Here is a 21,625-nt window from a genome sequence, read left to right as displayed (position 1 = left end):
TCATACGCATAATAATATGCTCATGCGTCGGTGATCATAGAGAAGAAATTAACGTGACTTTTACAGCCAAGAACATGGTATTTACACGTGACGATAAAAAAAAACCAATAGATTTGCATTTGACGTTTGTTTCGCCATTAATAAATCGACGCGGGAAAATTACTGTGGGAATGTTAATTGTAATTGGTTGCGCGCTCAACCATGCAATCATAGAATCTCGAAAAGGGCGAGATTGTCGTTTTTTTTTTAATTAGAAATTACGCAACAATAAGGAAAAACAGTAATATTTTCTGGAAATAGAATTGTTTTTTGGATGAAAACTGCATGTTCTTATATGTCTTTTTGACAGCTGCAAAGCTGTATAGTAGCCCAGTTTTTAGTGAAGACTTGATACGGTAATGGTATTGGTAGATTGTTATGAATTACTATTACTTAGTAGGGCGTCTTGTGAGGCCACACGAGTAGGTACCACCACCCTATTTCTACCGCGAAGCAGTAATATGTTCCGGTTCGAAGGGTGGGGCAGCCATTGTATTGTAGAACTGAGACATGGAAACTACGGATCAAATAGCCGCTATTTCTGTTGCCGTTACATATAGAGCTGTTATTTCCAATTCTATTTGATCATATCTGATAAACTTATTCACACATAAAATGGAAGTCAATCGTGAACATTTGTTGAGTACGTATTTCATTAGATAAATTGGTGCCCGCCCGGGATTCGAACACCGGTGCATCGTTCAACACGATCCGATCGTGCTCCGTGAGCTCACCTACCCGTTTTGTGAATCTAGTATGACGCCTCGAGGTCACTAGAGTAAGGAAAAACGCATCCACATGTCTCCGCCACTTTATGTACGTCTGAATCAGGATTAATAGAAACATTTCTTCTAACTAGTGGTCCTGCAGTAGTGAAATTCGATTATAATTAATTGAAATTATAAATTTGGACATTGTTACCGTTCTATTGTCAAAGACTATTATATTTCTATAGGCACAGATTTAGTCAAGACTATACTATAGACAAATATTAATGAAGTTAAATAATATTAACCTATTCTCAATTTGACCACAGACTTTAAGCAATAACAAAAGTTTGATAAGAAACAAAGAGTGTACCTATGCGTGTGTGTCAAATACATGGTAGTGTGCATAATGTTTTCTTTATTGATTAATGTTTTATTAATCCATAATTTTAAAAAAATATTAGCATTCTCCACTTCTTCTATATATTCTCTATTAGTGTGGGAAATTTCATTATAATCCGTCCGCGCAATCTTCGTAAAAAGGGGTACAAAGTTTTTGCTTCACATATTAATATATAGATTAGTAGGCATGAGCCATATCCCCAATCGATTTGTATGTTTCTATTCAATACATTTCAACTTGATTATGCAAAGAGAATTTCGTAGAAGAACAATTGTATAAAGTTCATCGCCCGTTTGCAGTTGGCTCGTGTGTGATCACTAAGGTCGTCTTGTTTAGATCTTATCAACAGACGTGAATAACAAATACAAGTTCACCATTGTTTGTTGTTATGTGATAACATTATGCGATTATTGATAAAGCCTTAACGTATTTAACGTAATTAAATATTCTTAACTTTGTGTAAATATAATAATTTGTTGTTTAGTTTTGTATAATTAATTGTTTTATCTTTATCGTACGTACGGAAAATATTACGATCGCGAGTAGGTTTAAACTATAATGTGGAAATTGCGAATCTTTGGACATCGATACAGCGGCGATTTTTCTACCAGAGTCACTCAGTAGTTCAATGTTACGATAAACATAAAACCGTGTAGGTAACAGCACCACCCCGCCTATTTCTACCGTGAAGCAGTATTGCGTTTCGGTCTGAAGGGTGGGGCAGCCGTTGTAACTATACTTGAGACTTTAGAACTTATATCTTAAGGTGGTTTTTTTTACACCTTTACGTTGACGCATTGCTTCCATCTAGAATCTTCCATGCTATTACGAGCAGAATCATAAGCCATTCTATCTGTTGTTACAGTCGTGTACTGCGACTTCAGCGGGTCTGGACGCGGATTACAGTTCATCGAGGATTACATCGTTAGAGACGTTCTGCCGACACATGCTACTAGGTGTACAGCGCTCTCGTACACTTCCGGCCAAAGCGACATTTACAGGTTAGTAAAAAAAAATTTTTTTTTTCCTACTAAATTATACTTTGCGTAATTACTGGTGGTAGGACCTCTTGTGAGTCCGCGCGGGTAGGTACCACCACCCTGCCTATTTCTGCCGTGAAGCAGTAATGCGTTTCGGTTTGAAGGGTGGGGCAGCCGTTGTAACTATACTTGATACCTTAGAACTTATATCTCAAGGTGGGTGGCGCATTTACGTTGTGGATGTCTATGGGCTCCAGTAACCACTTAACACCAGGTGGGCTGTGAGCTCGTCCACCCATCTAAGCAATAAAAAAAGAAGCTGATAGCCTTGAGAGGCTATGTCAGCGTAATCCTAACAAGTAAGTGAGCTCACGCGGCTCAAACCTGACGACGTTGCTAACCCTAAGCCTAGCAAGAGCAGTGCTTCGCAGAATCTACTACCGGATCGGAAACGCGACCCACTGAGAAGATCCGGCGAGAAACTCAGTGGGCTGGTTAGTCAAAAATGATGGGTTCTGTTACATCATACACCATACTCTGTGACACGAGTATATCCGGCACTTACGCAATATTTTAAAAATCTCAAAATAATTTGCTTATACTATATGATGGAGTTGAAAATGTAATCATTACTTTGTGGTTAATTATAACAATTTTTTTATCTTGTATTTTTTTTTTGTCATAATATTATTTTCGACTTTACGAACACAATTACACTTTTCGTGGCTGCGAATGACTAAAGTGTTATTCGTTGATAATTGAGTATTGTGCTAATTACCGTCTATTTGGCTATTAAAGAAAAAATTTGACTTTTACGTTTCTTTTCACACAGAACGAACGAATGATATTTAAAGTAGTTTTAATTATTCCTACGGCTCGCGAATACCGAAGAAAACACTAAATTGATGTCTGGGTATTACGACGAAGGGAAGATCTTCAACCAAGCGTATGTTATTGCTGGGTAGACCGACGGTTCGAATGTTGTTGTTCAGAACTTGTACAAATGCAAGCTTATCTTGTTATCTATCTATCTCTTAGGTTTATGGCGTTTCCTTTTAGATTTCGCCAATGTCAAGTGTATTTAATACTCTGCTTTCTATAGCGGGCTTCGTGAACGAGCAAGGTCACAGATATTCAAATGTCATTAGCGAGATTCAGGTATCTGTCATATCGTCGCTGTCAAACCAAAGTCTGCTGTGTGCAAAAACTCTATTTTGAATTAACGAGTAAAAACATTTTCGTATTAAATTTTATATGAAGGTGAATTTTTAAGAACTATATCAGATGCAATCTATAGATAAATATTAAAGCTATAGATAGACACATAACAGTTTTTTTATACGGTAGATAGGGATGTAAACTATACGTAAAGGTCAAAAAGTAAAAATCTAAAAAAATGCACATAGCAGATTTTGGTTTGATAACTGTTAGCCCACTGAGTTTCTCGCCGGATCTTCTCAGCGGGTCGCGTTTCCGATCCGGTGGTAGATTCTATGAAGCACTGCTCTTGCTAGGGTCAGTGTTAGCAACACTCCGGTTTGAGCCCCGGAGCTCACCTACACACGTTAGGGTGAAGCTGAAATAGCCTCTCAAGGCTATCAGTATAGATAGGAAAAGAAAAAAAAAGGTTTGACAACGACGATATATCTTGTATTGTATCATAGAAACAGTTGTTTGAATATTACCGAAAGACTTTAGTTTTCTCTTGTCGTCAGATCTGAATCGAAGAGTATAATACGCAGCGCCGTAGGAGCTTCTCCTGAAGATGTTTTGGTCCTCGGCGCCTCTTTACCCATGTTCCTACGAGCCTTGCGGCCGCAGAAGGTGGCTTTGTTCGTGTCTTCACGGGAAACGGAGACCCAACTGGCGCCATGGAGGGAATTCAATTCAGAGGTAACTTTTCAATACGTTTGACAAAAAAAGCTTTCGTTTGGTTATATTCCGACTTTGTACCTATTAAACCAATAGAATTTAAACTTTAATGTTAAATCTATGTACGTCTAGGGATGTACATTGATAAACAAATATTTTAAAAGTCCCAAAAAATTTCGACTTCAGGGAATTCAATTCAGAGGTAAGTTTTCAATATAATTGACCAAAAAAACCTTTCGTCTGATTATATTCCACTTTGTACCTATTAAAACCAATCGAATTTTAAATTGAATTTTAAATCTGTGTACGTTTGGGGATTGATAAAAATATATTTTAAAAGTCCTAGAAATGTCTGACTTATGCATGTAGGTACTGTTCTATTTTCCGCAGTGTATTTAGCGTATACAATTTGTTTGGCGCGTGAACATTGACGTTACTATGTATTACTGCAGTCTGTTCTCTGGTTAAAGTGAAATTAAAACTCTTAGGTTGACTGTTAAGAAGGAATAAAGGTCATTCAACTATCCAATTCGTTTATGAGCCTTGCTTCTTGAACTGCATTGTGGCGAAAAAAAAATAGCTTCAACGTAAATCGTATCGCAGATCATATAATCTAACCTGGAAAAAAATAAAAAAAATCGGTTGTCTGTAAAGTCGGTTTACTGACGATAGTTGAACGTGACAACGTCATAAGAAAATACTGATGGAATGGGTTCATTTTTCAATTATCGCAATTATCGTTGCTATAAACAATTGACACCACATTCACTTTTCACTGAATTTCATACTTGACGAAAACATGTAAATGTATTATTGTATAGCAGCTGTCTACGCGGATGCATCGCTCACTCAAGTAGGAGAGAGACAGATGTCGAACGCTGCCGATCGCGGAGGCCGATTGTGCCTCTTTGTCGCTCGTTGCGCGCTCTCGCTTGCACTTCAAGCCTTAAATGGAACGCCTCAATGAGTCATGTTTTTTCGTGCATGCAGCCGGCTCCATCGAATTATAAGACGTCGACACGTCAATAAACATACATAAAATATGCATATAAAATACTAATTCGGAAAAATCACATTCCGACCAAAACGATTTTCTAATGCAAATAAACACTCTCTCACTGGAATATCTTCTCTAACGACTACGATCGTTTAAAATACAGGGTGGCCCATAAGTCCTTTGATATGAAAAAAAATTTATTAAAATAAAACTAATTACATTATGAATTAAATTTTTATTTACATAAAAATCTTAAAAAACGGGAATTATTTTTTGAAAATAACATCTCCTAAATGTAATCCGTTGCGATCACGGCACTCTTGCAAACGACGTCTAAAATTGTCGATGACTGCGCGGCACGTCACTGCTGAAATGCTTGCCATTTCTCTGCGGATGTTTTCTTTTAGGGCCTCAATTGACCGCGGGTTTGTGTCGTATACTTTAGCCTTAAGGTAGCCCCACAAAAAAAAATCCATCGGGGTCAGATCTGGACTACGTGGAGGCCAGGAAATGTCTCCTCTCTTAGAGATAACTTTGCCAGGAAAAAGTTGACGGATAACGGGCATAGCAGTGTTAGAGGTGTGAGAAGTGGCCCCATCCTGTTGAAACCACGTCCTGGCATTAAAGCCTGAAAAGTTTTGCAATTCTGGTATGAAAAACTCTTCGATCATAGCCACATATCGCTCCGACGTAACAGTAACTGCGCGCCCTCTGCCATCCTCAAAGAAGTAAGGCCCTAGGATACCATGGGCTGACATAGCGGCCCAAACAGTCACTTTCGGACTATGTAAGGGCTTCTGATGCTTAAGTTTTGGATTGATGGGGCTCCAATAGCGGCAATTTTGTTTACTAACATGCCCGTTAAGATGGAAATGAGCCTCGTCAGAGAACATTATGTTATTGAAGGAAGTAAACCGATTCAACATTTCATTCGCATAATTTTGTCTTTGAATACCGTCAGTTTCCTTTAATTCTTGAACCAACTGAATTTTGTAAGGGTGCATATGTAAATCTTTCTTCAAAATCCGTTGTAACGATGTCCTGGATACGTTTAATGCTCTGGCGCGCTTACGAGTTGACTGTCGGATTTTCGCGAATAGACTGTGTCACTGTGTCTATGTTTTGTTCCGTACGTGACGTCCTTGGGCGACCCAACCGCGGTTTATCTAACGTCGAACCGGTCTCCTCGAACTTAGCAACCCAGTTCTTAATCGTTTGAAGAGTTGGAGTGTCGTCAAAGTTGTGTAAACCTTTGTGTTCTCGAAATTTACGCCGCGCAACGGTTGCCGAATTGTCGTTTTTATAAAACTCGCGCACACAAAACGCACGGTCCGCTCCGGTAAAACGCTCCATCGCGACTAAATTCCCAGAAACCGAAGTTACTCCCCCCGCTTCCCCTGCACCGCTCACGCGCGCCCTGTTCGTTTTATTCAAATTTTACTTTTCAAAGGACTTATGGGCCACCCTGTATAATATTAAACAGCGCTGTCCATCCTGTTTAATTTTTAACAGCGCGATTAAATTACAAAAACCTCATTAATTTGGTTGATAAATAACGGAGTTAACACATACCTTAGTGGTTTAGGTCACGTCCCTACATAATGCCGCCCGTTGTCTCACTGTGGTTACGTAATCAACATAGGCCAGTACTTGTGTGCGTTTGTATGTATTATTAACATAACGAACGTTTGTATACAATAGTTTTGTGTGAGTGTGCGTGTGTGTATATTCAAATGGCGATATGACTCGTGTATTTTTATTTTTTTAAAAAGTATTGCGTTGAATTGTGTTTTTGCGATCGGAATCTGCTGAATTGGTACTGTTTTGTTTTTGTTTTTGGCCGGCATATTGATGGCGTAGCTTCGTGCGTTGAAAACTTTTGGTGGTATATGGAGACTAGGACCCACTAAACAGCTTCGTTCCTGGTCCATCCAATGGTTTGATCTTTAGACTGAGATAGAAGTCGGAAGGTCAGGTTTGGCTATTGCTGGTTTACGCAAATTAGCTAATTTATGCCACCACCAGTTATCGTTATCACGTCCACTGGTCCTATTGCTGATATTGTCAGCGATGTGATGTGTTTTTTTTTATTGCTTAGATGGGTGGCCGAGCTCACGGCCCACCTGGTGTTAAGTGCTTACTGGAGCCCATAGACATCTACAGCGTAAATGCGCCACCCACCTTAGATATAAGTTCTAAGATCTCAAGTATAGTTAGAACGGCTGCCCCACCCTTCAAACCGAAACGCCTTACAGCTTCATGACAGAAATAGGCAGGGTGGTGGTGGTACCTGCCCGCGCGGACTCACAGAGGTCCTACCACCAATAATTACGCAAATTATAATTTTGCGGGTTTGGTTTTTATTACACGATGCTATTCCTTCACCGTGGAAGTCAACCGTGAACATTTGTGGAGTACGTATTTCATTAGAAAAATTGGTACCTGCGCGGACTCGCAAGAGCTTCAACCACCAGTGAATGAATAGAATTATTTATATTTTTTTTTTATATTTTTAATTTAAAAAAAATTAGGCATGGTAATTAGATATACCAACGCGTATAATTATAAAAAAGAATATCATTTTATAATAACGCAAACCCAATGATCTTAAATCATTTAAATTGTAAAGTACACTATTTAATGAATATTAAATTGAATTAACTACGCTATTACATACTATAACGAGACAATACGTCTTCAGATCAATATAAATTAATAATACATATTTATATGGATACTCTTTTACTTATAGAACGCAAGAAAAATACTCTCGGCGAGCATGACATTAATAAACATATATAGTAATAAGTTTGTCTGGTATTTAACGTAATATAATAATTGTGTTAGATCATAAATATATTAACATTTACAAATCCGTTTTATTAGATAGCTTTAACAAACTAGGAAGTGGAGTCAATGTAATATTGACTTAAATCATTTACATACATATACATACATACATTGCTCAACGCTATATTGTGGTCCGGTTTAAGTCTGCTGATGGCGGACCGTAATATATTATATACTAGCTGACCCGGCAGACTTCGTAGTGTCTCAATCGATAAATAAAAGGCCTAAGCTTTTGTATAAAATAAACTTAAATCAAACGAAAGAAATCCTTCCGACGGGGGACACATCAAAGGAAAAACAAAATTGTTATTTTTATTTAATTCCAAGCATTTTCATATTTTTCTACCTTTTAAACTTTCACTGGACTTCCACAAATAATTCAAGACCAAAGTTAGCCAAATCGGTCCAGCCGTTCTCGAGTTTTAGCGAGACTAACGAACAGCAATTCATTTTTATATATAGAGATTCGAGCATTTTCATATTTATCTACCTTTTAAACCTTCACTGGACTTCCACAAATAATTCAAGACCAAAGTTAGCCAAATCGGTCCAGCCGTTCTCGAGTTTTAGCGAGACTAACGAACAGCAATTCATTTTTATATATAGAGATTCGAGCATTTTCATATTTATCTACCTTTTAAACCTTCACTGGACTTCCACAAATAATTCAAGACCAAAGTTAGCCAAATCGGTCCAGCCGTTCTCGATTTTTAGCGAGACTAACGAACAGCAATTCATTTTTATATATAGAGATTCGAGCATTTTCATATTTATCTACCTTTTAAACTTTCTCTGGTATTCCACAAATAATTCAAGACCAAAATTAGCCAAATCGGTCCAGCCGTTCTCGAGTTTTAGCGAGACTAACGAACAGTAATTCATTTTTATATATAGAAGAAGAAGAAGATTTTGAAATGAGAGAGCGGAGTAAGCGTCGAATTTTCTTAGTTGCCTTGAATGACAATGCGTTCCTGATAATCCGATCGCTTTGTCGGCCAAAATTATGTTGGAAAACATCAAATTTTCATGCTACATTAATATTTAGGACTCAAATAATATAGAATTGCAAATTTGTACAGCAAAGAGGTTCCGCTTGGCTACTGATTATAAAAAGTCTTTTTGAAGTTAAAACTTCAACTTATCATGTTTTTGTTGCCACGTTACGTAATTGTTTTATACATTGTTGATAATGAACATTGATTTTGTACATAAAGAAAATGTGTGCTCTTTTAATCCATGTAAACGAATTTTGTACTTTAATATACTATATTCGCTGCTGAAATATAATTTTTGAAAATTAATAATAATTATTATTTTACCAACCACAATTTTTTTTAAATTTTTTTTTATTGCTGAGGTGTGTGGACGCTCTCACAGCCCACCTGATGTTAAGTGGTTACTGGAGCCCATGGACATCTACGACGTAAATGCGCCACCCACCTTAAGATATAAGTTCTAAGATCTCAGTATAGTTAAAATTTTGAGCAATTCCGTCATTGCCATGTTCATATAATTTTTGAAAATTTATCATATTTATTATTTTATCAACTACAAATTTACTAACTTTTCCGCCATTTTTAGAATCCGTTAAAATATTTTAGAAATAAAATGAAAATGAAACCGACAAGCATTGTTTCTGTCTTTGGGCACTCTCTCTTTGGAGTTAGGCGCTCTTAAAAACTTTTTCAAAGAATATTAAGGGTATCGGCATTTATTAACTGTAATTGTTACGTTTGTGGTATATTTAGAGCAGTTTTGATAATCTATTTGATGAAATTTGACAGCTTAACCTTCATATCTCTTTTGCATAGATTAATCATGAATGACAATATATATTATACAATAATTCAATCACTTTGCCATTATATACTTACATATGAGTCGACTATTATTAAAGCCGGCAATGTGACTTTTGGACAATTATTGGTAAATCAGAAAAACGAATTATTGACTTTGTATTTCATTGGCAGTCACAAAACTCTTCTGAACGACATCTTAGATAAATAACAGGTTAAATATTAACCTTTATTTAATGCAGGTTTTGAACCGTATTCTTTGAAGGAGATGATTATATTCAAATCAATCTGTATTGACATATCAATAACATTTTTTTGTCCAAATACACAGATTGCCACCTTTGATAATAGACGACTCATATATAGGTAGGTAATCTAGTAGTCTTTTTTGAGTAGGATAAAAAATATTATCTAAAAGTTTACTTTAGGTGGTACCTACCCGTGCGGACTCCCAAGAGGTCCTACCACCAGTGATTACGCAAATTATAATTTTGCGGGTTTGGTTTTTATTATACGATGTTATTCCTTCACCGTGGAAGTCAATCGTGAACATTTGTTATAACACATATTTAAATCCTCGTCTAGAGTATGTCGCATGTTTATCAAATACGCAGAATGTTCCATTTGAAAAACAGAAACCCGTTGTTCCCCGAGGTATGACGTCATACCGCGTGCCCGCGACGCAGTAGATTTCGTGCTTGGGGGAACTCAAAGCGTCCTTGTGGGTCTCATTGACCATGAAAACACCATAACTCTTCAAACCAACCCATAAGGAAAAAAATAGTCATTCCTATAAATGAATATGTTTGTTTGGCGTTATATTTAAATGCTTTTGTTAAATATTATTGTTTAGTTGATTTAAAACTTTATACAGTTATTGTTTGTACAAGAGGGTAGGTTTCCGGTGTAGTACCATCAACGAATAATAAGTGACGTGCTGGTAGGTTTAACAAATTATTGCTTTTTGCATACCAACCCGACCTATGGTTCTGGTTTCGAGATATTATTCTGTGGTTTTAGGCCCACTGAGTTTATTGGCGGATCTTCTGAGTGGATCGCGATTCCGATCCGGAGGTAGAATCTGCGAAGCACGTCTCCTGCCAGGGCTAATGTTCGCGAATTCGCTAGGTTGGGTTCCGTAAACTACGCGTTAGGTGAATCTTGTATAACTTCTCGAGGTTACGAGCATAGGTAGAAAAAAAAATCCGAATTTACTTATGAATGAATACATGTTTGATATCCAGAGCAGCGAATTAATAGACATTAAGTCATTTTATTGGTGTTGGGTAGAACTTGGGCTATAAAGTCGAATTTGTTTTTTTTTGTCTCGACGAGTCTAAACGCTTATTTATCGTTATGGTTAATACAAACATACTCACGAAATACTCAACTATTTTTTTTTTTTATATTGCTTAGATGGGTGGACGAGCTCACAGCCCACCTGGTGTTAAGTGGTTACTGAAGCCCATAGACATCCACAACGTAAATGCGCCACCCACCTTGAGATATAAGTTCTAAGGTCTCAGGTATAGTTACAATGGCTGCCCCACCTTTCAAACCGAAACGCACTACTGCTTCACGGCAGAAATAGGCAGGGTGGTGGTACCTACCCGTGCGGACTCACAAGAGGTCCTACCACCAGTAATTACGCAAATTATAATTTTGCGGGTTTCGTTTTTATTACACGATGTTATTCCTTCACCGTGGAAATCAATCGTGAACATTTGTTGAGTACGTATTTCATTAGAAAAATTGGTACCCGCCTGAGATTCGAACACCGGTACATCGCTCAACACGAATGCACCGGACGTCTTATCCGTTAGGCCACGACGACAATTTCTAGTAACTTACCTACCACTCCTACAATTTCATTATGAACGTCTATTGACAAAAACGTTCACCGTTGAAAATAGTCCACTGACTGATTACCTGATGAAGATCGTATGAATCCCCTGGATGCGGGCGCTTAGAGCGATGAACTGTCGGGAATACTTTGGCCCATGTTTCCCACTATTTATTTACAATTGAATAACAACATCTTCACCGTAGCGGCCTATGGGAGAGTCCTACATCCAGCATTGGAGAGGTACAGGTGGTGGTAGATACATTACTGCTGGTGGGACCTCTTGTGAGTCCGCATGGGTAGGTACCACCACCCTGCCTATTTCTGCCGTGAAGCAGTAACGCGTTTCGGTTTGAAGGGTGGGGCAGCCGTTGTAACCATACTGAGACCGTAGAACTTATCTCTCAAGGTGGGTGGCGCATTTACGTTGTAGATGTCTATCGGCTCCAGTAACCACTTAACACCATGTCGGCTGTGAGCTCGACCAAACATCTATGCAATAAAAAAATAAATAAAAAAACTGGCCAGGAATCGAATGGTCTCCGCTAATAAAAACATAACAATGAGTAAACGTCGATTACCTCGCAAATTCACATTTAGCATTCTCGTTTCCTGCACGTTTATTTAGCTTATGACCTGCCAAAATATTTATTGTACCAAACGTAACTCCTTATCGAGCAAATGGAGGTCTCCCCGGACATGAGTGCGATCATTATCCTTTTAGCTCAAGGTAATTTTATAAATGTATTTTTGTAAACTTTAATTCGCTTCTATTTTTAGATAAATAAATATACGAAAGCTGGCTTAAAGGAAAGAAACGTAATAAAATCTCGACGGGCCTCGTGAAATCTCTTGATCTCGAGACTTATTTGGTTCAAAGGGCACTTGAAGTCATTTTCCTGGCTGAGCCCATAAGTTTGCCCATCCATCCTAGCGGCAAGGTCTTGGGCCAATCGGGATACATTCAGCCCAAAACAAAACTGTAAATTCGAATGAGCATACTTCTTAGTTAACTGCTATCGTATTTTACGTTCCTTTCGTGTAGTTAGATAAACATTCTCTCATTCTTATTCATTTATACTAGCTACTTGGTACACAGCCTTCACCTGTTTTTTTTTAACTGCCTCTTATGCCTCTTTGATACTTGATGAAGTATTATCTGTACTGTTACCCTCGGTTCTGGCTTGATTCGGTAAGGGCGAGAAACTCTGTTGAGGTTATTTCCAATTTCCGGTCTGAGAGATTGGTGTATTGGTGTACGGGTCTGTGTTTTTGTTTGGATCAAATGAATATTGTAAAGTAATATAGATAATAATATTAGATGATAAAATTAGGTTATATTTCAATATTTACTTTATTTACAATATCTCACTTATTTACTTTAATATAGGCATGATTACTATTCTCTAATCAGTATTAGATTTATTCTTAAAGCCCACTAGAATATTTTGTGTTCTTCCTTGCATGCACTGATCAGCCACCGCTCAAAATTAACTAGGCCTATGTCTGGTCTACCATTAAAAAAGAAAATTTTTGCACGTCCTAGAACATTCCAAATTATATTATTTATTTCTTTCAGGATGTTTAATGTTTACTCCAACGTGTTTTAAAACGATTTGTATTTCAACGTTCATAGATTTCAATAAGATATTTTTGTATCTGGTCGAGGACTTTGGGCTAAGTTTAGAGCAATCAAAAACGGTTTGGTTGACAAAATATTGTATGTATCTAAGTAATATTTTATGTCTCCCTAAACAAACCTAACTTCTGACAAAAATAGACTATAGTATGCTGAATTGTATATTATCTAAATCATAGATTAAAATACCATGATATACTTATGTTTATAATTTTGAAAAGTCCAAAACCTCTAAATGTCACTTGGCGTTCCCCATTTTTGCGAAAGATATTTTGGGCATTTTAACTCATAATGTTGGTTACAGCTAATTCGTAATTTTATGTTCTTTGTGATCAAGTGATTTAAGAAAAAAGAGTTTAGAATAGTGAATATTCATTTACACATAAGTAGGCAGCGGCTTGGCTCTGCTCCTGGCATTGCTGAAGTCCATGGGCGACGGTAACCACTCACCATCAAGTGAGCCGTACGCTCGTCTGCCTACAAAGGCAATAAAAAAAATTTAATACATTTTTTTATCTTTGCAGATAATTAAGATAGCAGAAACAAAAGAAGGTTTTATCGATCTCAACAATTTGGAACAAAAACTGCAAGAGAACTCTGGCACGGGAAAACGAATGATTGGATTCTTTCCTGCCGTATCCAAATTGACCGGAGTCCTCGCTGATGATGTTGCCACTACCTTGCTGCTCCATCAATACGGAGCCTGGTCTTTCTGGGACTACACATTGGTTGCTCCCTCCTCGACCGTGGAGATGAACCCGGTAATTCCGGGAGTGGAGGATGAGATGGTCAAAAAGGATGCGGTGTTCTTTAACTGCGAGAAATTCGTTGGGGGCGTTCAGGGACCCCATGTCGTCATCTTCAAGAAGGAAGTGTTTAAGAACAGTCTTGTTTATTCTGACGACGTTGAGGTGAGTTTGGGTTTGGTTTTTATTTACTGATAATGTATTATATGATATATGGTTTTTTATTTTTATTGCTTAGATGAGTGGACGAGCACAGCCCACCTGGTTTTAAGAGTGGTTACTGAAGCCCATAGACATCTTTGACGTAAATTCGAACATCGGTACATCGCTCAACACGAATGCACCGGACATCTTATCCTTTAGGCCACGACGACTTCAAATCGGATGGCATCGAATTTGGGATACTAAATATATGCTATGTCATGGTTGATGACAAAAGTACTGTAGCTGCTATTTTATTAACATAATGATTGATTGTTTTGCGAGATACGACTGGTGCGGTCAAGCGACTAAAAGCAGAAGCACTTAAAATTTATTTTAAAGATTTCATGAACTCATTCGTTCGTCACAAACCAATAGATTCGAGCACAGGACCGATCGTTGTGGCGAAAAAAAATGTCCAGCAGTGGACATCTGTGCGCTAAAAGATAGATAGATATAAAAATTATATGACTTCGTAGCTGCTTTTATTACTATAGGTTTATAAATATAGCAAGAGTATGTGTGAATTTGACAAGAACCAAGGGATATTGCCGTAATAATATATTATTGCAACGTGAATTTTAAGATAGAACATGTAATATAATGACATTAAATGGGACGTGCGCATTTCTTAATGGCACCAATGCAATGATTTGTCTTTCAAAATTCTTATTGCGGACGTACATATTTACGTGTTCGAAATGTTTCATTGATAAACATTGCCAAAGTCCAAACATGGATGTGTTGTGCAGTGTTTTTTTTTCAGATAAAAATAATTTAAATTAATAAAAATTTTTAGCATAGTAATCAGGTGTTCCAGTATGAAAACGTTATTGTAATTGAGACTTCTGTATTCCCTCTGGTTTTTGTAGGATATGTTAATCGTTTAATTAATTTTTTAAAGGTGGTAGGACCTCTTGTGAATCCGCGCGGGTGGGTACCACCGCCCTGCCTATTTCTGCCGTGAAGCAGTAATGCGTTTCGGTTTAAAGGGTGGGGCAGCCGTTGTAACTATACTTGAGACCTTAGAACTTATATCTCATAGGTAGGTGGCGCATTTACGTTGTAGATGTCTATAGGCTCCAGTAACCACAATACCAGGTGGACTGTGAGCTCGTCCACCCATCTAAGCAATAAAAAAAAACTTTTCAAGAGACTAACTAAAGAGACGCTACAGAATTATTACTATTAAAATAAAATAAAAACAGAGAGAATCACGAATGTTACTGCCAAAGAAATGCACAATATTCCATGTGGGTATCTTAAATTAAAATCTAATTTAAATAAGACTATTCTGTGTAATTTTCGATATTGTTTCTCCTGGGTTTGTTTCTTCTGCCTATGCGTTAGTAGTCTAAGAGGGTACTCCAGTTGTGTCCGGATAGGTAGGTGAGCTCACGCGCTCAACCTGAGAGAATTTGCTAACACTAGCCCCAGTAAGAGCTGTCCTTCGCGGCATCTACTACCGGATTGGAATCGCGATCTACTGAGAAGATCCGGCGAGAAACTCATTTTTTGTATTGCCCTTGTAGCCAGACGAGCATACGGCCCACCTAATGGTGAGTGGTTACCGTCGCCCGTGGACTTCAGCAATGCCAGGGGCAGAGCCAAGCCGCTGCTTACCGTTAAGTACTATCCAGAAGCCTCGCTTGAAGAAGGATATGTCATATAACCTGATGTTAAGTGGTTACTGGAGTCCATAGACATCTACCAACGTAAATTCCGCCACCCACCTTGAGATATAAGTTCTAAGGTCTCAAGTATAGTTACAGTATGGATGAACTCTACTCCGGTGGTGCGCGGTGGGATGGTAAAAACAATGAGCGGGATGTATTATTATTTGTGCCAGTCATCGAATCTGTCCACTTAGTGATGATGTGCGCTGTTTATTTCAGATTCGGAATTTGATAGAAAATATTTTTTCGTACAGGTATTGAGCGAGAGAATAGCAGAGATAAGATCGACAGACGCAGTGCGGGCTGTCATTGTTATGCAGTTGAGAGACTCGGTAGGACTGCAGAACATAGTGCAGCGACAGGATTCCATAACCAGGTAAATGACAAACTACCAACCCTAACATTAGGGTTGTCAATCTATTGATACCAAATAAAAGTTTTTAATTTGCGGGGTATATGCGGCGAATATAGTAAATAGGAATGGTAATTTACATATGTACGGATTACGTAGGTACCTAGGTGACAAAATAAACACATACCTTAGGCGTAGTTGTAATAAGGCTTATTTTACTTTGTTATTACTTCATTTGTCGACGCGTTTCCAAAGGATTCTCAGTTGCATGCACTCTTGGCAAAGTGGTCGTGGTCATCACTTCGGGTGGTGGTGTGCTTCACCAGAAGTCGCCATTCCTCGCGTAACGCGGCCCTACTTGTGCACTCGACAAAATATATTCGGTTGGATATCTACATATTGGAATTTTTTTTAACAATGTGTATGTATCAATGTGCCATGAGATCCGCAATTAAAGAAACCTTTAGAAGCGAATACTCGTATAGCGATCGGGTCGCATTTCTTAATCCGCTAATGAAGGAAGCGCGAATAGTATTTGTGATTTAATGCGATTCCAATTAATGTCCATCAAATAAATACTTTTTCTAATTAATTTCGTAACCTGCGGTTTGTTGATTGAATTTACAACTTCCGTTTCGGACAGGCCGGAAATTACATTAATGTCATCGTAAAATATTAAATTAAATTGGGTTTGGTTAGAAAGTATTCGGAAAGATAAATGTACACACACACATCGTCTTCCAGAAGTTATTCTAGTTTTGAATTAGAATGTTTTCCACAACCAGGCAATTTAAGATTTAGATAAGTAATTTATTTATTTTTTATTTATTGCATAGGTGGTTGGGCGAGCTCACAGGCCACCTGATGCTAATGGGTTATCGAAGCCCATAGACATTTACAAGGTAAATGCTGCCACCCATTTGATATGAGTTCTAAGGTCTGAGTATAGATACAACGGCTGCCTCATCCTTCAAACCTAAACGCATTACTGCTTCACGGTAGAAATAGGCAGGATGGTGGTATCTACCCGCGCGGACTCACAACAGGTCCTATCAGATAGAAAATTGTTTGAACATAACCGTTCATTATTTATTTTGCTTATATTTTACAACTAAAATTAATTTTAATGTTGAGTGGTTGCCGTCGCTTGTGTACTCAAGCCTGGAATAGCTATTGCAGATGTCGTAGCATTCCACACGCACCTAATAAATATATGTTTTGCTTAGTCAACTGAACAATTTCAATTATTTTAATCCCAAGCTTTCAATGTCACCGGACAATTTATAAGCTACTAAAGGCTCCGGCTCCGCTCGGGTCTTTAACAAAAGTTTCAACGATATTTGACGTGGTTTTATTTGCTTAACTAAAAGAACACTTATTGTGGCATAACTATAATAGTTAGACATATGCTGTCGCGACACTTTTTGTGAATAACGAAGTCGTATTAAATTGTTTTATTCTATCATCAATAGTTTTCGCAGGGCACGCGATGTAAAGAATATTTTAGGTAATTTTTTTACACTTTGGGTTCCATTATTGGATTTTTAGTAAGGATCCCTAATTTTTTTCAAAAAAGATTATAGCCTATGTCACTCGGGAATAGTGTAGCTTCCAAACAGTGAAAAAACATTTCAAATCAGCAGTTTCGGAGCCTGTTCAATACAAACAAACAAACAAATCTTTCCTCTTTATAATAAATATTACTATAGAAGTATAGATTCACAAGAGAATTCAGGGGGGAAAAAAACCGGCAATAATGTAACCGATCAGATAAACAAGAACATTTCCGCAAATTTGCGGTGACACAACTTCGCCCACGCTGCGGTACTGTATCGGTTCATTTGTGACATAACAAGATGGCGTATACGAACGCTTTGGCGGATTCTAAACATTAAAAATCAAAACGAAAAAATAATAGTTTAAAAAAACTAACAAAATACGCTTTTATATGCTTTTCAGGATATCATCAAAATAACCTTTCTACTCATATCTGTTCATAAAATATTTATAACTACTGATACCATGCACCCCACGCTTTTTTTAAAAAAAAAAAAAAAAACATTTTTTCTTACACTATCTTTAATAGAAATTTATTAAAAAATTTTAAATTTTCTATTTTTAAGTTGGATTTTCTATAAAGGCGTTTTTTTTTCAATTTTTTTTTCATATCGAATTGTCATCTGTCCTTAATAACTATACCAAATTTCATTTACTATATCGTATACTACAGGTTTTGAAGGGGGTCAAAATCATGTTCAAAGATTCCGTTACAAACATACAAACTAACATACATACATACGTCTGAAGCTAATAAAAGCGTATCAAAAAAAAAACATAATTCAACTTCTAAACAAACTGACTATTGTTTACGGGACGGTGGAATTAATGGTGCTTGATTTAATTGGGGAGCTTCGTAAATTTGCTGGGCGAGTCTCCAAGAGCACTTGATAGGGCGACAGCCGATATTGGAACGTGCCGTAAATTATGACAGCTAACTAACCACAAGTGCTTCAAGAACCCCTGCAAATTTTGTTCTAAAAAACATGTTGGCATCTTGTGAAATGTCATTTTGATATTTCATTTCTACGTTCAAAATGCCTTAAAAGATACCGAGTACCAACATTTGGAACATAATTTTAAGTGTGTTTCGTTGCAGCTAATGTTTTAAAATATTAAAAGTTAGATTATAGTGTTGTATGATACTCATAACTTTTTCTTTAATGTCGCTGTACAAGAGGATCGGAGACTTCGCCGTCAGTTGAAAATATATAAAAATAAAAGCTTGATATCTGTAGTTCAACCCAAATTGAGGTCTTGATGAGCTGCCCCTGTGATTTTTGTGTCCAGTAAAATAGTTTAATTTATTCTATAAAAAGGATTATTTAAAAAAAAAAAAGGTTAATTATTTACAACATAGTATAAAACAAAGTCGCTTTCTCTGTCCATATATCTGTCTGTCCCTATGTATGCTTAAATCTTTAAAACTACGCAACGGATTTTGATGCGGTTTTTTTTGATAGATAGAGTGATTGAAGAGGAAGGTTTATATGTATAATAACATCCATTAAATAGTAGAGAAATTAATAATAAATTAGTTTCCGAAGCCAAGCGAGGGCGGGACACTAGTTTACAATAAAAAAAATTATATATTTTTTTCTAAATTTCAAATACTATTATTTCGATGTGAGCACTAGATTAATCCGTGAATCCGTCATTTTCAATGAAGCCCACGAGTTATTGAAACAAGAAAATACTATTTACGAAACATAACATTTATGGCGTCAGCTCCTACGGGTGGATACCACCATCTTGTCTGTTTCTGCCGTGAAGCAATAATGCGGTTCGGTTTGAAGGATGGATTTGGCAGCCATTGTATTATAATACTGAGACTTGAAACTCAACCTTCAAGGTGGGTGGCGACATGGTCCACCCATATAAGTGTGGGGATCTATGACAACTAAGAAGATCTTCCACCGAGCGACTGATATTGCTTTGTTGTTGTTCGGAACTTGTATACATGCTAGCTTATCTTGAAAATGTCGTAAGCGAGATTCAGGCATCTGTCAATTATCTTGTATTGTATGATGGCTACTCGCCACATAGGCAATAAGATAACACCACCCAATTTTTCTCCGGTTTCAAAAGTCTAGCAGGCCTATACAATTGAAACAAAGACTTCATATCTTAAGATGAACAGCCACGTTCACGTTATGATGTCTATTCCACGTGTTCCACGTGGTCACCTCGTGGACCGTGACCTTTGTCTATGCGATGTTACGTCGCATAGTATACAAGATATTAGAAAATAAAGTTAATTATATTAATCGTAAGACGTAACGTAGACCTTCGTAATAAATCACAAGTTCATCTTGCGTAATTGTACCTCAAAGTTGAATGGGTTCCAATTTGAAAATGTCCACGGTTAATACAATACGACGCGACTCTACTCAACACTTACACTTGGTCGTATGCTGGTTCCTCGCCTTCCTAACTGGGGCAATGATAATAGCAAAATGATATTATATAAAAAAACGAAATGTGGTGTCGTGGGACACCAGGTAGGAACGAAGTTCCTTCGGCTAATATAGAATCGACACAATTTGCAAAAAAAAAACCGTGCTCAATTTTATGTAGGTTTTCTTGTATTTTCTCTTAAATTTTGCTGATTAGTTTTTATTTAAGTACAGGAAAGTATTTAGGAAATTCAGTATTTTAGGAAATAATAAATTACGTAAAATAAAAAAAAATCGTAATTCAAATTATCAATTAAAATTAAAATAACAAAATATGTCTCTTTATTTTTGTTTGACAACATAAAATTACGTAGAAATAGAAATAATTACAAAATATTCACTACTCGCTTGTGTATGCGACTGTCGCGCCTGCGCACGTCTCATTTAACGGTTTTATTCCACGGACTTTTTCTTACGGTTTTACTATCACATTTTTTTCAGTTCGGTCGCGCAGCAAAATCCCTATCTCCTCTAAGCCTGCCGTAAGGAACTTCGTTCCAAAAAAAAGTTTTTTAATTCAACTTCTTTTTTGTTCTTGTAACATTAGCACTCACGAGGTCAATGGTCTATTTGTTTTACCTTGCCTTATTTATGACTTTGACTTCTACATGTGAATTCGTGTGGGTAGATGTGGATTTATTTAGATTTTATTGGCCAAGAAGTTACTCATTAAATTGTTTACGTTAGTTTCACTGTCATCTTCTCGATTGTATGAGGCGAATTGATATCGGGAATAAATTAGGGAAAAAAACTATTTTATTTGTGTATTCAAAATAATACTTTTTTCGTGATTCGTGAAGTAACGCTTGATTTAGTACTGTAGTCATGCGTTACACTTCGTATATAATTTAATTAAAATTCAATTTGGATTCGGTTATCATATCACAAATAATTATAGAAAGCCATCTCTTTCTAACACATCTAATTAAGATTAAAAATCACGTTAGCCGATATTAATTAGTTTACGGTTTTCATTCGCAGAAATGTTTTTAATAAACACGGATTACACATTAATCAATTACGAACAACGGACAACGGAAAATCACCGTGGCGCTAATCCAAATCGATTTTTCAAACATTGAACCGCTCGGCAAATAAACTGCGTCAACATTGGTCTTTCGGTTTGCAGTTTGGTAATAAATTGACTTGTGTGTGCGGAAGACGCCGCGATCATGCTTTGTCCGAATGAAATCGTTTACGTCACGAAACCCACGCTCATTCTAGGCTGGTACACAGTATATTAATAATCAAATCGTTAGAAATATGATGATCAAAATAAAAAAATAAAACAAAATGTGTGCAATTTGGGCTGGGCTGGGCGGCGTTCGGCAAACTGCGTGGAATCTTTTCATCGCACATCCCACAGTGCCTGAAAACGAAAGTTTTTAACCAGTGCGTCCTACCGGTAATGACTTACGGAGCCGAAACGTGGACACTCACAGTACGGTTGGTCCGTCAGCTCAAAGTCGCTCAGCGAGCCATGGAAAGAGTCATGCTCGGAGTTTCTCTGA

General features: G+C 37.2%; 2 protein-coding genes across 5 annotated transcripts in view; one reads left to right on the top strand and one right to left on the bottom strand.

The window, feature by feature from the left end:
• LOC101742537 (RIB43A-like with coiled-coils protein 2) overlaps positions 1-6,614 on the bottom strand; it is an 87,445-nt gene extending 80,831 nt beyond the window's left edge. The window contains exon 1 of the mRNA XM_062672143.1: positions 6,571-6,614. The gene's annotated coding sequence lies outside the window, so the exon portion shown is untranslated. The remainder of the gene's footprint in view (positions 1-6,570) is intronic.
• LOC101744503 (uncharacterized) overlaps positions 1-21,625 on the top strand; it is a 113,418-nt gene that overhangs the window by 68,087 nt on the left and 23,706 nt on the right. For 3 of the 4 annotated variants that reach the window (XR_005245451.2, XM_038015344.2, XM_038015345.2), the window contains exons 2-5: positions 2,015-2,150; positions 3,845-4,022; positions 13,651-14,037; positions 16,004-16,125. Coding sequence is in view for 3 of the 4 variants with exons in the window: in XM_038015344.2 (XP_037871272.1) it covers positions 2,015-2,150; positions 3,845-4,022; positions 13,651-14,037; positions 16,004-16,125 (823 nt within the window). In the remaining variant the exon portion in view is untranslated. Of the gene's footprint in view, positions 1-2,014; positions 2,151-3,844; positions 4,023-4,191; positions 4,204-13,650; positions 14,038-16,003; positions 16,126-21,625 lie in introns of those variants that run through there. The other variant, XM_062672134.1, reaches the window with a different exon arrangement.

Source organism: Bombyx mori, chromosome 14, assembly GCF_030269925.1.
Source record: "Bombyx mori chromosome 14, ASM3026992v2".
NCBI classification, from domain to species: Eukaryota; Metazoa; Arthropoda; class Insecta; order Lepidoptera; family Bombycidae; genus Bombyx; species Bombyx mori.
Note: the sequence above shows the minus strand (reverse complement) of the source record. Positions and strands in the feature narration are given on the sequence as shown.